The 12651-nt window shown below is 45.9% G+C and overlaps 5 protein-coding genes across 5 annotated transcripts; 4 read left to right on the top strand and 1 right to left on the bottom strand.

Moving 5' to 3' along the window:
- Positions 1-1505: 1505 nt before the first annotated feature.
- On the bottom strand, positions 1506-2191 carry AOL_s00054g111 (uncharacterized protein; the record flags this gene model as incomplete). Its single annotated transcript, XM_011121427.1, has 4 exons — positions 1506-1729; positions 1807-1914; positions 1995-2086; positions 2163-2191. 4 exons carry the CDS (start codon positions 2189-2191, stop codon positions 1506-1508), a joined length of 453 nt encoding a protein of 150 aa, XP_011119729.1.
- Positions 2192-2864: 673 nt separating this feature from the next.
- AOL_s00054g110 (uncharacterized protein) lies at positions 2865-4325 on the top strand (the record flags this gene model as incomplete). Its single annotated transcript, XM_011121426.1, has 2 exons — positions 2865-3332; positions 3477-4325. 2 exons carry the CDS (start codon positions 2865-2867, stop codon positions 4323-4325), a joined length of 1317 nt encoding a protein of 438 aa, XP_011119728.1.
- Positions 4326-4766: 441 nt separating this feature from the next.
- Positions 4767-6866, top strand: AOL_s00054g109 (uncharacterized protein; the record flags this gene model as incomplete). The annotated part of the gene is made up of 1 exon (XM_011121425.1): positions 4767-6866. The coding sequence occupies one exon, from the start codon at positions 4767-4769 to the stop codon at positions 6864-6866; it is 2100 nt and encodes a 699-aa protein (XP_011119727.1).
- Positions 6867-7318: 452 nt separating this feature from the next.
- Positions 7319-8789, top strand: AOL_s00054g108 (uncharacterized protein; the record flags this gene model as incomplete). Its single annotated transcript, XM_011121424.1, has 3 exons — positions 7319-8003; positions 8067-8704; positions 8772-8789. The coding sequence occupies 3 exons, from the start codon at positions 7319-7321 to the stop codon at positions 8787-8789; spliced, it is 1341 nt and encodes a 446-aa protein (XP_011119726.1).
- Positions 8790-10076: 1287 nt separating this feature from the next.
- AOL_s00054g107 (uncharacterized protein) lies at positions 10077-10526 on the top strand (the record flags this gene model as incomplete). Its single annotated transcript, XM_011121423.1, has 1 exon — positions 10077-10526. One exon carries the CDS (start codon positions 10077-10079, stop codon positions 10524-10526), a length of 450 nt encoding a protein of 149 aa, XP_011119725.1.
- Positions 10527-12651: the final 2125 nt, after the last annotated feature.

Raw genomic sequence — 12651 nt, 5'->3', positions numbered from 1 at the left:
ACAGTTCTTTTTTCTCTGCCTTGCGTGAAAAAGGCATATTTTCACTCAAAGCAAGTCATCGACGCTTGGGCGGATAACCAAATCGAACCATTGGCCAGGGTGAATCGGTCCATATGATGCATTTATATGGGTCCAACGTCGCAGCTGGGCATCGAGCTAACACTTTGGAGTGTCAGCTTTCTTGTATTCAATGCAATCCAGAAGTTCAGAGGTACTCCGACGAGGAAAAAAAAAACTCGTCAAATCACTGTAATATTGTCCTTCGAGGACCGAAGGAGGGTCTATTATTGGACATCGACACTGCAGAGGTATATTCCTCATGCCCTAAACAGCGTAGATCCTTGCAAAATGGGAGGAAGGAGCAGGGAGTGGCGGGTCAAACCGTGCAGCGGGGTAGGCCCTTGTGGAGAAAGGTAGATTGTGTTGGATTCCGAGATATCGATGGAGATGAGGAAGCATCATCTGATCAATATCATTGTATGCGCATATGCACGGTGGGTTTTCGGGTCGGCTATGCATAAATATGTCCTCGGAAACTTGATATGCTTGTATACTCGGGATTTGATCGTAGAGCAGAGACTTCAACGATAGGCTTCTCGATCCCAGCCCCGCTATTTCAGTGAGGGGTACTTCTTCCCTTCCTGATATTGCATTTGCCATAACGTACCTCCTACTAGATTCGTGTTTGATCTGGTTCGTGCCGCACTAGGGCGTGCGTACCCGGTGCTTGGAACTGTAAGCTTGTAGCTATTCATTCTATATGCATTAGTACGCCAACTTCGTGGTTTCACTCGGCGGTAGACCTTGAGTATTCGATGATCCGATCGATTTCAATGGGAAGATTTATTGGTGCAAGCTGCATAACGAGATACTGGGATGACCTGGTGTGGCGGTCCTGAAGCAAGTAGTACCGTGACTATAAGTCTATCTAGTTTGTGAAGCCTGGTCGAAGAGGTTGTAGTTGTAAGAGAGTTTTCGGTGTGGGCTGTTTGATATCAATAGGCCGATAGGGTTGCCATGGATCTGCACCAGCGGAGGACAACGGCCGTGTGCAGTAATATTCAGGTTACACAGGAAACCTCGCAGGTCACCGCCACAAATTAGCATATATAGGTTACTTCAGAACTTAAAATTGAAATTTAACTAGCTGATTAATATTAATTGACGATACAATTCACGCCCCCTTTCGTGATGGCTAATTACGAGGCCAAAGACTGTTTGTACGGGTTCCTGAATTCAGTATATCTTAAAGATTAAGTTTGTTCGGCAATTTGGTGGTACGCATTTGACCTAGGAAAGAAAATGTGTATATTATAGAAGTATATTTTGAATGATGAAATTGTATACAGGTATTAGTGCGCTCGATATAGGCTTTTGTGCTGGCCATCAACTTAACAAACAATACAAAATGCGAATAGTGACTACCTAATATGCAATTAAAGCTGACCTGTGCTGTATCTTGCAGATATTGAGACTACAACTATCACTTCGCTGGTTGGACCGATTTAAGCTCCGAAGATTAAACTGTAACAAACATACCCGGCGGCACCCCACAGTCCCAACTGGGCTGGGTAAAATACTGGTGCACCAAGGTATCTTCCCTTACCGGTCTCCTTCTTGGGGTTCTTGTATCCAATTGCATACAAGATTCTGCCAACGAGGTAAGCTGCTCCCGCACCGGCCGCGAACTTGGGGTAAACGAGGCCGGAGATGAACATTGGGACATACACTGCCAAATTTCAACATATGTCAGTCTACCAGCCCTTTAACCTCCACCACCTCGGATAGATCAAAGCGAATTCTTACAGTTCGGGAGATTCTCAAGGTAATTCTGGTGGGCACGTTGTGTGCAATTGAAGATGTATTTATCGGATCCGGTGGGGGCTTCGGATTGCAAGGCATACGCATTTGGGTCTAATTTTTTTGGAAATTATGAACTTAGTCTCTAAGACCCTCTCATCATCAATACTGCAATTGGGAGGATCAATTCATACATGGAACCTTGGCCTTCATTCTAGCACCGGTGACCACAATACCGTGCCATTGGTTGATAAATGTCGAGGCAAGGGCGACGAGAAGGACGTATCTACAAACACCATATTAGTAATAGTTGGCGACAAGTATCTCGGGTAGTATATTTGCATATATATATAGGCACATACCCGTATTCTGGAGTAAGTGTAATTTCCATTTTCGCGAGTGATATATATTATTAATTCTTGAGATTGTACTGGATGATTGACGATTGAGGCTTCTGATTCTGCAGGATTCTTTGACGCTGTTGATTCCGAGACTTCAAAACTGCATGTAGCCAGAGAACAGACCACCCTTTATAGGTTCTCCCAAGGTCGCCGGATTCCAGCCTGAACTCCTGGATCAAAACGCCTAGCCCTGGCCAGTGCAAGCTAGACCCTGCGCCTGATTAATCGCTTACGAGTTCTTGAAGAACCACCCAGAAGAAGCCGTGACACCCAGACGCCACGTTGGTCTTGTCTTTGTCGAGAATCCCTGATTCGGGGCAAGTTTGCAGTCCGTTCCGGCCTTTAGGAGCTTTTGCTCGGGAGCGTGGTTCAGTTGACTTGCGGCGCCTTTGTCTCGTTGCGGCGCCTCGGGGTTGCCCGGTTTGCGAAGGATGTGTTGTTTTATGTGTTGCGGGCTCGCTTAACCTCGACTTTTCAACAAGACGAGCTAAAAACTTTGGATCCATCTTTTTGCCAAAAAATTTGCGGTCGAGCAGAGCCGCATCTGCAACTTCTTCCAGCTTCACCATCACAGGTAGCAATCAACCATCGACTTGTCAAAACCCCTGGTGAACAATCAAATTAGCGTCGCCTGCTCTAAAAGTAACTATTACAACATAAAAAATGGCCCGCCGCCGTTCCAAACGCCGTACTCATGTCGCGGATCCGACACGACAGAATCCAACCGCCTCGTCGATGGTGACATCAAAGACGCCTTTATCCAGCACTGCTTCCAGAACTCCAAAAACAATGATTATACGTACTGGATCTTCTCCTGTCGGACCTTCAGTTTCCACTCTCGTTCATGACCTGCGTCGCGTGATGGAGCCATATACTGCCTCCCGTCTTCGTGAACGAAAATCGAACAAAGTCAAAGACTTTACAACCATGGCTGGTCCTTTGGGTGTCACACAAATCCTTATGTTCAGTCGCTCAGAAAACGGGAACGTAACATTAAGGATTTTAAGGACACCGAGAGGCCCTACATTGCATTTTAGGGTTGAGAACTATAGTCTGTGTAAGGATGTAGCAAAGGGACAAAGGCATGGTGGCGCCAAAAGTACTGGAAAGGAATATTTGAGTCCTCCTTTGGTATGTTATATTGCTCTTCCTCTATCTTTCCGTTCGCTTCTATTCTGTGGGTGGAAAATTATATATGTAATCAGTGTTGTCAAGCTTAGCAAGAGCGGAGTTCGACGGCAATTCGAAGGCTAATTCGCTATGGCGCCATCACAGCTAGTAATGAGCAACCTCGTTACACCTACAACGGGCAAACCCGCCAACCATGAAATTCTCACCCAATCAATGTTCCAATCCATGCTCCCGCCGATATCCGCGCAGACCATTTCTCTAAAATCTGTCAAGAGAGTGTTGCTGCTTAATCGCGAGTTACCGGATTTAAAGGATATAGAGAACTTAAAGGAAGATGAAGAGTATATTGTGGATTTGAGGCATTACTCAATAACTACACGGCCGACTGGAGTTCCGAGGGCCATCAGGAAGTTGAACAGAGCTACACAGCCCGCGAAAGGTGTTAGAGGGGCTATACCTGATCTAGGTGGTCTTGCGGATATCTCAGAGTATCTATTGGACCCTAGTGCGGCTGGTGGTGGCTATACGAGTGAAAGCGAAGTTGACACAGACGCCGAAGTGGAAGTTGCGGTCCCTGGGATACAGAAAGCAGGCCGGGTCAAGAAAGTGAGCGAAGATGGAGGCGGGGCAGAGAAGAAGGCCGTGAAACTACAAGAATTAGGACCAAGGATGAGGTTAAAACTTGTTAAGATTGAGGAGGGAGTAAACGATGGGAGGATTCTATGGCACTCTTTTGTTAAGAAGACTCGAGAAGAAGAGAGGCAGTTAGACAAGAAGGCAAAGGACAAGGAGAAGGTTAGAGCAGAACGCAAACGGGTACAGGAAGAGAACGTCAAGAGAAAGAAGGGTAACGATAAAAAGGAGGGAGAAGAAGACGATGAACTCGAAAAAGAGACTGGATGGAGCGGAGACGAGGATATATGGAGTGATGAGGAGATGCAAGAAGATAGCGAAGAAGACCAAGATGAAGATGAAGATATGGAGGACCAGTAGTGTCCCATGTACTATTGTGGAGGTGTACGATATGCCGTTGGAGTTTTATAGGGTATAGATACCAAAAGCATGCAATTTTCTATTTAAATCTAAATATTCGTCCATCTATCAATTGATAAAGGCTACGGTCATTTCATTTTCTATATTGATATGTCGCTTTTGCGAAGCCTGGTTTGAGACAAATATCATTTTTATATATTGTGTGTAGTTTGGTTCTACAATCGGACTCTGAGCTCAGCTCTGGTGGAGTCAAATCTCAATAAGAAGTACTTCGAAGTGAGCAGCGCTGGACCAGCTGGTTGCTCCTCCAACATTTTGTTGTGGTCGCTAAAACGCGTCTCCCAGCTTAACGTTTAAATATTAATCAAACCTTCGATGAACACTATCACGGCTACGACTGTGTCATAGTGGCAACCACCCCGGCGAAAAGTAGCTGCCGCGATGCCTCCCAGGCAGCAGCAGCTCCCATGTGGGAACCCAGTTCTACTTCAGTTTCTCCTGCAATGGGCAGATGATGCTCGAGGTACGGATCGAGAACGAACGTATCGTAAAGCAGCTGAATCGATGCGACTTTGCCCTCGGGCTTTCGACCACCCCTCTGAAGCTAAAGTTCTCATTGGCATCGGTGACAAAATCGCAGAGCGATTGACAAGGAGCTTCATCGATTATAAAGAGGATAGAGGAGAAACCCCACCACCGATGGTACCGCATCTCAAACCTCGAAAAGCGTCAAACAAACGAAGCAGTGAAGAGCTTGAAGATATCGTTGAAGAAAGAAGCAGTACACCCAATGTTGGAAGAGCACCGGCATTTTCTGTTGAGGACAGCGGATCGTTGTTCGATAGTGGGGAGCCAGTGTTAGGGCGCTGGGATCGGGCTCGACCACCAAAGAAGAAAAAGAAACCAGCTGCCCCACCAGCCGATCAGGATGATGATGGGGGCGACGCTGAAGACACTCAACCGACAAAAAGAGTCCGAAGGCCCCGAAATACGAAGCAATACATACCCCGTGCTCGTTCAGGCGGCTACGCTATATTGATGGCTTTGTCGGAGCTTGAATATGGCGAGTCGATTGGCAAAGACGAACTCTGTCGCCGTGCACAGCCATACTGTGACTCTTCTTTCGCCCTTGCTGGTAATGCGGGTGAGACGCACAAGTATACCGCATGGGCATCTATGAAGGCCATCAAGGAGCACAATTACGTTTCGCAAAGAGGGAGACCTGCGTTATTTTGCTTGACAGACTATGGATGGGATGCCGCAGATGCCATGAGGGATGTGGAAGATCAAACTGGAGGGCCACAGGCTGCTGTCAGCGCTGTGGTGACAACTGGGGGTGGAGGGAGAAGGGGGAAGGCGAAAGAGCGGGTGCATAGCGACCATACGATGGACACGTCAGTTGCAAGCGCCATTGCTGCTGGGAATGCATTTGCTAGTATGGGGAATAGACTTGGCGGTCCCTCGATGAGCCTTGAAGATGAAGAGGACGATGTTCTCGAAGCATTGCCACCCGTACCAAGGGTTCAAAAGGACCCACAATCGATTGTTCAGACGCTCCCACCCCGCTCACGAGTACGATCCGCCTCTGCCCAACCCATGAGCAACGCCCCCCCAGACGTTACAACACCCTTCACCCCTCACTACCTTAAAGCTGGCAATTTTAATATCCATCTAGTTCTCGATAACCGTGAAGTAGCCTCAAAAACCGACCGCGACTATATTCAACGCTCGTTCGAAAATGCCAATTGCCCGCCTGTGACAAGGGGGATGGAGCTTGGAGATGTAATGTGGGTTGCAAAAGGAAAGTTGTTCGAAAATGGCCAGGAAACAAATCAGGAGGTAGAGCTATCACTCGACTACGTTTGCGAACGAAAACGCCTAGATGACTTGGTATCTTCGATCAAAGATGGTAGATTTCATGAACAAAAGTTCAGACTGAAAAAATTCGTCGGGAATGTGACTTATATTATCGAATTACCCAAGGGGAAGATTGTAGCTAGCACACCACAGATGGCAGATGCGATCACCACGGCCGTGTATAGTACGCAGGTCGTAAATGGGTTCTTTGTGAAATTAAGCCCAAAGGTGGACGATACCGTAAGGTATCTAGCGAGGTTTACAAGGCTGCTAAAGCAGCTCTATGAAGGGAAAGATCTATACATGTACCCGGAGAACCTCGTGCAGGTTGAGACCTTTGCGAACCTAAAAACTCACTTGAAAGAGAAGGAACCGCATAAGGACTACTTTCTCAACTATACTAGTCTTGCAGCAATGGTGAGCAAGAGCGGGACCACTACGGTTCGGGATGTGTTTTTGAAAATGCTGATGTCTATAAGGGGAGTCAGCGGCGAGAAGGCATTCGAAATCCAAAAACACTTTAAAACACCAAGGGAGCTCCTAGAAAGATACGAAAGAGCTGGAGGGGAGGCTTTGGGGAAACCGATGATGATGAGTGTCGTGGATGTGGCAACTTGTGTGGATAGGAGGAAGATTAAGAGGGCCTTGAGTGAGAAGATTTGGGAAGTTTGGGGGAAGGAGTAATCGCCTTCTCTTTCATCTCTTCTCTTTACCTACTTTTTTGATACTAGCTTTTGAGCGGGCGTCTGGATGAATTGGAATCACAAGCTATAAAGTTAGGATTACAATACATTGATCATAAAATTCTTCCCTTGTGTACAGCTTTAAGTTTTGACAATCGTGATATCATGATAGCAGAATGCATGAGGATCCGACAGATGTTGGGGTTTGTGAGTTGCTTAGTCAGGCAGAGCTTGCTTCACAGCTTCCCTTGCTTTCCAACGCAGACGACGCCGGATTACGACGACCTCTTATCAACTGCTCCACCACCCCCATCTTCATCCCCAAATCCACCTTTCCCGCATCGATTTTAGCTTCCCAGGGAATCCAGCTACCCTGCTCACTGAACCAGCGACGCGTCTGAAAACTACCACCCCCTCCACCCACCATACAATACAATACTATCACAGCCCACCATGGCCACCCTCGAAGATCTAGAAGCTCTAGAGCAAGCCACCAATGCAGACGGCCCCAAGGATAAGGACGGTGACGCCTCGATGGGCGAAGCCGACTCTGGCGTCGATCCCGAAATCCTAACAGCCTCTACTCAAGATGTCATCAACCGTCGCCGTCTGCTTGAGAACGACCTACGCGTCATGCGGTCCGAATTCCAGCGCCTAACCCACGAAAAAGGCACTATGAACTCGCGAATCAAAGAGAACCTTGAGAAGATAGAGAACAACCGCATGTTACCATATCTCGTTGGAAACGTTGTTGAACTGTTAGATTTGGATCCTAACAGCGAGTTACCGGAAGATGGTGCAAATACCGATGTTGACGCTACACGGACGGGCAAGTCGGCAGTTATCAAGACTTCGACGAGACAGACCATCTTCCTACCGTTGATTGGTCTTGTAGATCCGGAGAAGCTGAAGCCAGGTGATTTGATTGGTGTTAATAAGGATAGCTACCTTGTCTTGGATACGTTACCTGCAGAGTATGACAGCAGAGTAAAAGCCATGGAGGTGGATGAGAAGCCTACTGAGGGGTATGGTGATATTGGTGGGTTAGATAAACAAATTATGGAGCTTGTGGAAGCTGTTGTCACACCGATGAAGGAAGCAGAGAGATTTAAGAAGATTGGTATCAAGGCGCCGAAGGGTACGTTATGCTTTTACATCTTTATCTGTTTCAATGGTCTTTACTAACTCTGTAAAACTACAGGTGCTTTGATGTATGGTCCTCCGGGAACAGGAAAGACACTTCTTGCCAGAGCCTGCGCTGCTCAATCCAACGCTACCTTCCTTAAACTCGCCGGTCCTCAGCTCGTTCAAATGTTCATTGGTGACGGTGCCAAGCTTGTTCGCGACGCATTCGCCCTCGCCAAAGAGAAGGCACCAGCAATCATCTTCATCGACGAACTTGACGCCGTTGGTACCAAACGTTTCGACTCTGAAAAATCTGGAGACAGAGAGGTGCAACGTACCATGTTGGAGCTATTGAACCAACTTGACGGTTTCGCCAGCGACGACAGAGTCAAGGTGCTTGCTGCGACAAATCGTGTCGATGTCCTTGACCCCGCTTTGTTGAGATCCGGTCGATTGGATAGAAAGATTGAGTTCCCGTTGCCGAATGAAGAGGCTAGAGCAAATATCATGCAGATCCATTCGAGAAAGATGACGGTTGATGAGGGTGTCAACTTCCAGGAGTTGGCTAGGAGTACGGATGAATTTAACGGTGCCATGTTGAAGAGCGTTTGTGTGGAGGCTGGTATGATCGCGCTGAGAGAAGGCAAGTCGAAGATTACACATGAGAACTATGTCGATGCTTTAGCAGAAGTTCAGAGCAAGAAGAAGCAAACAGTAAGCTGGCACCCTTCACCCAGTATAGGAGTAGTAGTGGTGAGTTCTCGAGCTAACCCGACGATAGGTAAACTTTTATGCATAATTGGGAGGATTTATGGTATTCTATTGCAGTGGTGGTGGATTCTGAAATATTCTAGCCCTGTATATAATATAGAATGCAGGCAGACTTGCGAAGCAGATAATCGCGGCCTTATCCAGACCAGGGCTTCTCTTTTTTCGTCGAACTAGTGGGGGTGTAGTACTATGATGTTTTAGCGCTTGGATGCCCCGCGATACCATTAGCTACAACGATTGAAATGGTTTTCCCGTAAACGTTTAAAATACAGACCCTCTAGCAAAGAAATCTGCCATCAGAGCGATTCAAGAACCATATTATAATATTAACCTCCACCCTTCAAAGTCCCACTGCGAATCCCTCGCCGATCCAAGCGTGGCCTCGAAGGGCCCTAAATATTAATCCGAACTAGTAGCCTCAGAGGTAATTCCTCAAAGATTACGGATGCCGAAAACAACCAAGTCTCCACCAGACGATATCGAGCCATATATATATGGTTGAAGGCCTTCTAAGTGCACTCAAAACATCTGCCAGTGTGGTTGTTCTATCGAATTTACATATAATCCTAGAGTCTTTTGGGTCCGTCTCCGTTTCGACCACCTCGCCCGCTTTCCTCATTATCATCGTATATATTCGAATAGATTTCAAGAACGAGACCAAATATTCTGGTAAGATGGATCCGAGGTAGCTAGATAGGTAAGTATGTATATTGGACATCGTCTATTACCTACCTACCTAAGACCCTCCCACGCCTAAGGTACTTGTCATAGAGTACCACCAATGGATAGTCATTCGAGGTTAGTAATTTAATATTTATGTCTTTGTAGAACTCCATATTGTACGTATGGATAACGTAAAACCACAAGCAGTTGCGTATCAGCCATTGATAATAGAGCCATCATCTCGTAGACTTCCACCTCAATCCCAATCCCCCAAACATATCATCAAAAAGGTCACAGCAGCTATTGCAATGGACACTTTGGATCGAGCCTTCATTACTCCCATATACTTCAGCCTCATAGCCGTCTACCTTATGCTCATCCCTCTCAAGCTATTTTTTGATACTCCATTCTGGTATCTCGCTGTCGGTTTTTTCTCCCCTCTGCTCGCCCAGATAGTGGTTTTGATCCTCGAAAGTTGATCTGAACCTCCTTCCATCATACATACTCTTTTCTTTCTTCTTCTTTTCCTTGTCCTTCTTCTCATCAAGAATCCAAATATTCCACCATCATCACGATATTCTCCTAAGAAAACCTAGAACCTTCCTCAAAGTTCGTATCTTCTTCAAAAACCTGCTTTTGGTATCGAACCAAAATGGAACCCAATCGTCAAATCCTACAAGGCCGTCCTTCAGTCCGTCCACGCAGCCATTCTGACCCATCCAGCGGTCGATCTGGGCAGCCACCAGTCTTTTCGAGCAGTGAAACTTCCACCCAGATAGTTCAACTCGGCCCGGTCGCTACTAAGTCAAACTATATGCGTGCCATGGCCGAAATGCACTCTATCACCGGTGGCTTGGAAGTTTCAGTTCAACCAGAAGCCGGGCCTATTGATGAAATCAGCAAACTGATGCAAAACTGCAGCATCACCAACAATCAACCACCAAAATTATTCAATCATACCTTCCTGGAGCATTTCAAGATCCCAATCAACGATTGGAGCCTCGGGTTAGTCACTACCGCGAGGCAGACCGGGGATTACAGTCAGCTAGCTAGGATTGTCGTTGTTCTCGAACACTTTAGCGGCACTCTAGGAACACAATAGCTAGATGATTGTGGGACCTGGAGGTTGTGTTTGGATTTAAAGGAACGTGAGGGTTTTGTTGTATCGCTTTGCAACTTCTGCAATGTCTTTCCTTTCCATGGTTGTGGTGTCATCGTCGATATCCACCTGACTTTATGGTTCTCAATGCATCCTTCTTAGACACATTGAATACTTCTCAACTGTCACCAACCTCCGTTATTTATGATAGTCAGGTCTTTTTCTTTCAACATGAATCGCACTCTTGTATTATATTCCTAGTTCTTGTACACGCAATTGTCAATATGCAACAACTGACTCTTGTTGTAATTGTGGAACGAACACAAATCTTAAGAATATAATATTTGTCTCTCAACTTCAAACTCCATGGCTTTGAGATCCTCAGTACTAAGATTCATATCTGATAAATCTGTTCCCATAATTTAAGTTTGCCTCATTCGGAGCAACCGTATTCAATACTAGTTAGAAAGGTACAAAGAAACCAAGCTAACCGTCTACATATGCATATGTTCAAGGGACCCGCGTACCTGAGACCTGACTCGTCGTCACCTCCTTTATCAAAATTCATGCCGCCATCCGAGATATATATGGTCGCATGTCTCCGAAGATGATCTGACGCTTCGACCCATGACCAGTGACTTTTTTATTGTTTGCGGGGTTTTTAGGCGTTCTGTCGGAATGGCCAAGTGATCGGCCCGACCTCTGGGCCATTCGAAACGTGGAGATCTTCGCGTACTTTGACAATAGAAGTAATTGACGAGCGCCAAAGGGTCAGATGGTACAGATATTGCTGTAGACGTGCCGGAAAGCTTGGAGGGATGCCATGCAAGGCTTGATCGGTCCCTTCAAAGCCTGGCAAAAATTAAAATATCAACGTTCAGATCAGATCTATCAGTTTACAAAGCCAAGTTTAAACGTTTAAGTGGCCCTATAATTGAATTTAATCGAGTTTGAACATAAGTACTCAACAAAATTCCTTATGTTGCATTTTGGGAGCGAATTTTGGCGTCTCCCACGTCAATATTAAATACCGAGGAGCTATACAATTCCTTTTTGAAAGAAAAATAAAAACCCTATAGTAAATCTAGCGAATATATCTCAACGATGCAAAGGCTGTCCAGGAAACTATCCGTAATCCCCTGGTTCCCAAAATGCGGGGGCGGAAAAAATACTCCGGAATACAGGCTTTTACTCGCTCGCCGGCACAATTTCTGGCTAAATGCAAGTAGTAAGAAGGAAGGTTAAATATATTTCTGGAAGCGGGTAGGATCCTCGTTTCGCATCTTGTCTGACTGTGGAGCGCCACACTTTATATAATACTGGATAGAAAAGAGCCTCTTTACATGATTGGATAGCATATCATTCATGGTATTTTAGTATTCCAGGGTTGACCGTGGGAAGACGTATATATGGTTAAAATGCATGATGACGCTGTATAAGACTCCTTAGCCGGCTTAGCTGAGCTTAGTTTCGGTGAGAAAGAGCCGAAGGAAGGGGGTGCCTGGTACTTCCATTCCAAGACTACTAGGTTTTTGATCTGATAGACATGAATTCGTTAAGAACGAGGCATCTTTTCATGAAGATCTTTATAGACCATATAGTTTCTTAAATTCTCGAGACGATGGAAGATTTTGTTTGATCTCGAGATGCGAGGCGTAAGATCTGGATGCTGTCTTCAAATACTGAACCCTAAATTTTATGTCGAAAAAAAACGAGAGTCAAGAAGTTCCAAACTTTGTATGGTAAGGCGTACCTCATCCGAAGTTGTACAGAAATTATACTTTTGAAGCGAGCGTCTACATACCCGTATTTGCAAACAACCGCAAGGCGAATAGATTAACGCCTCGTCTGTGTCCGGAATTGTCTTACAGCCGACACCCTAGAACTTGAAACAAAGCTTGACAGCGAGGACCACGCGTCTCACTTCCCCTTTCCACGATATCTTGCGCAGAACTCGGAGGATTTGGCCGTCGAATCCGCTTTCTAGATGATCTACATTTAAATATTTTCGGGGAGACATCTTAAGATCTAAAATTGTACAGATATGCAAGGATTTGGGGACAATGTGACCGTTCCTCAGGCCACTTCAACGTATCTATGGCCATTTGAACTTTGAACTCAGAAGACT

The sequence above is a fragment of the Orbilia oligospora genome (genome assembly GCF_000225545.1).
Source record: "Orbilia oligospora ATCC 24927 unplaced genomic scaffold scaffold00054, whole genome shotgun sequence".
Taxonomy (NCBI): domain Eukaryota; kingdom Fungi; phylum Ascomycota; class Orbiliomycetes; order Orbiliales; family Orbiliaceae; genus Orbilia; species Orbilia oligospora.
Note: the sequence above shows the minus strand (reverse complement) of the source record. Positions and strands in the feature narration are given on the sequence as shown.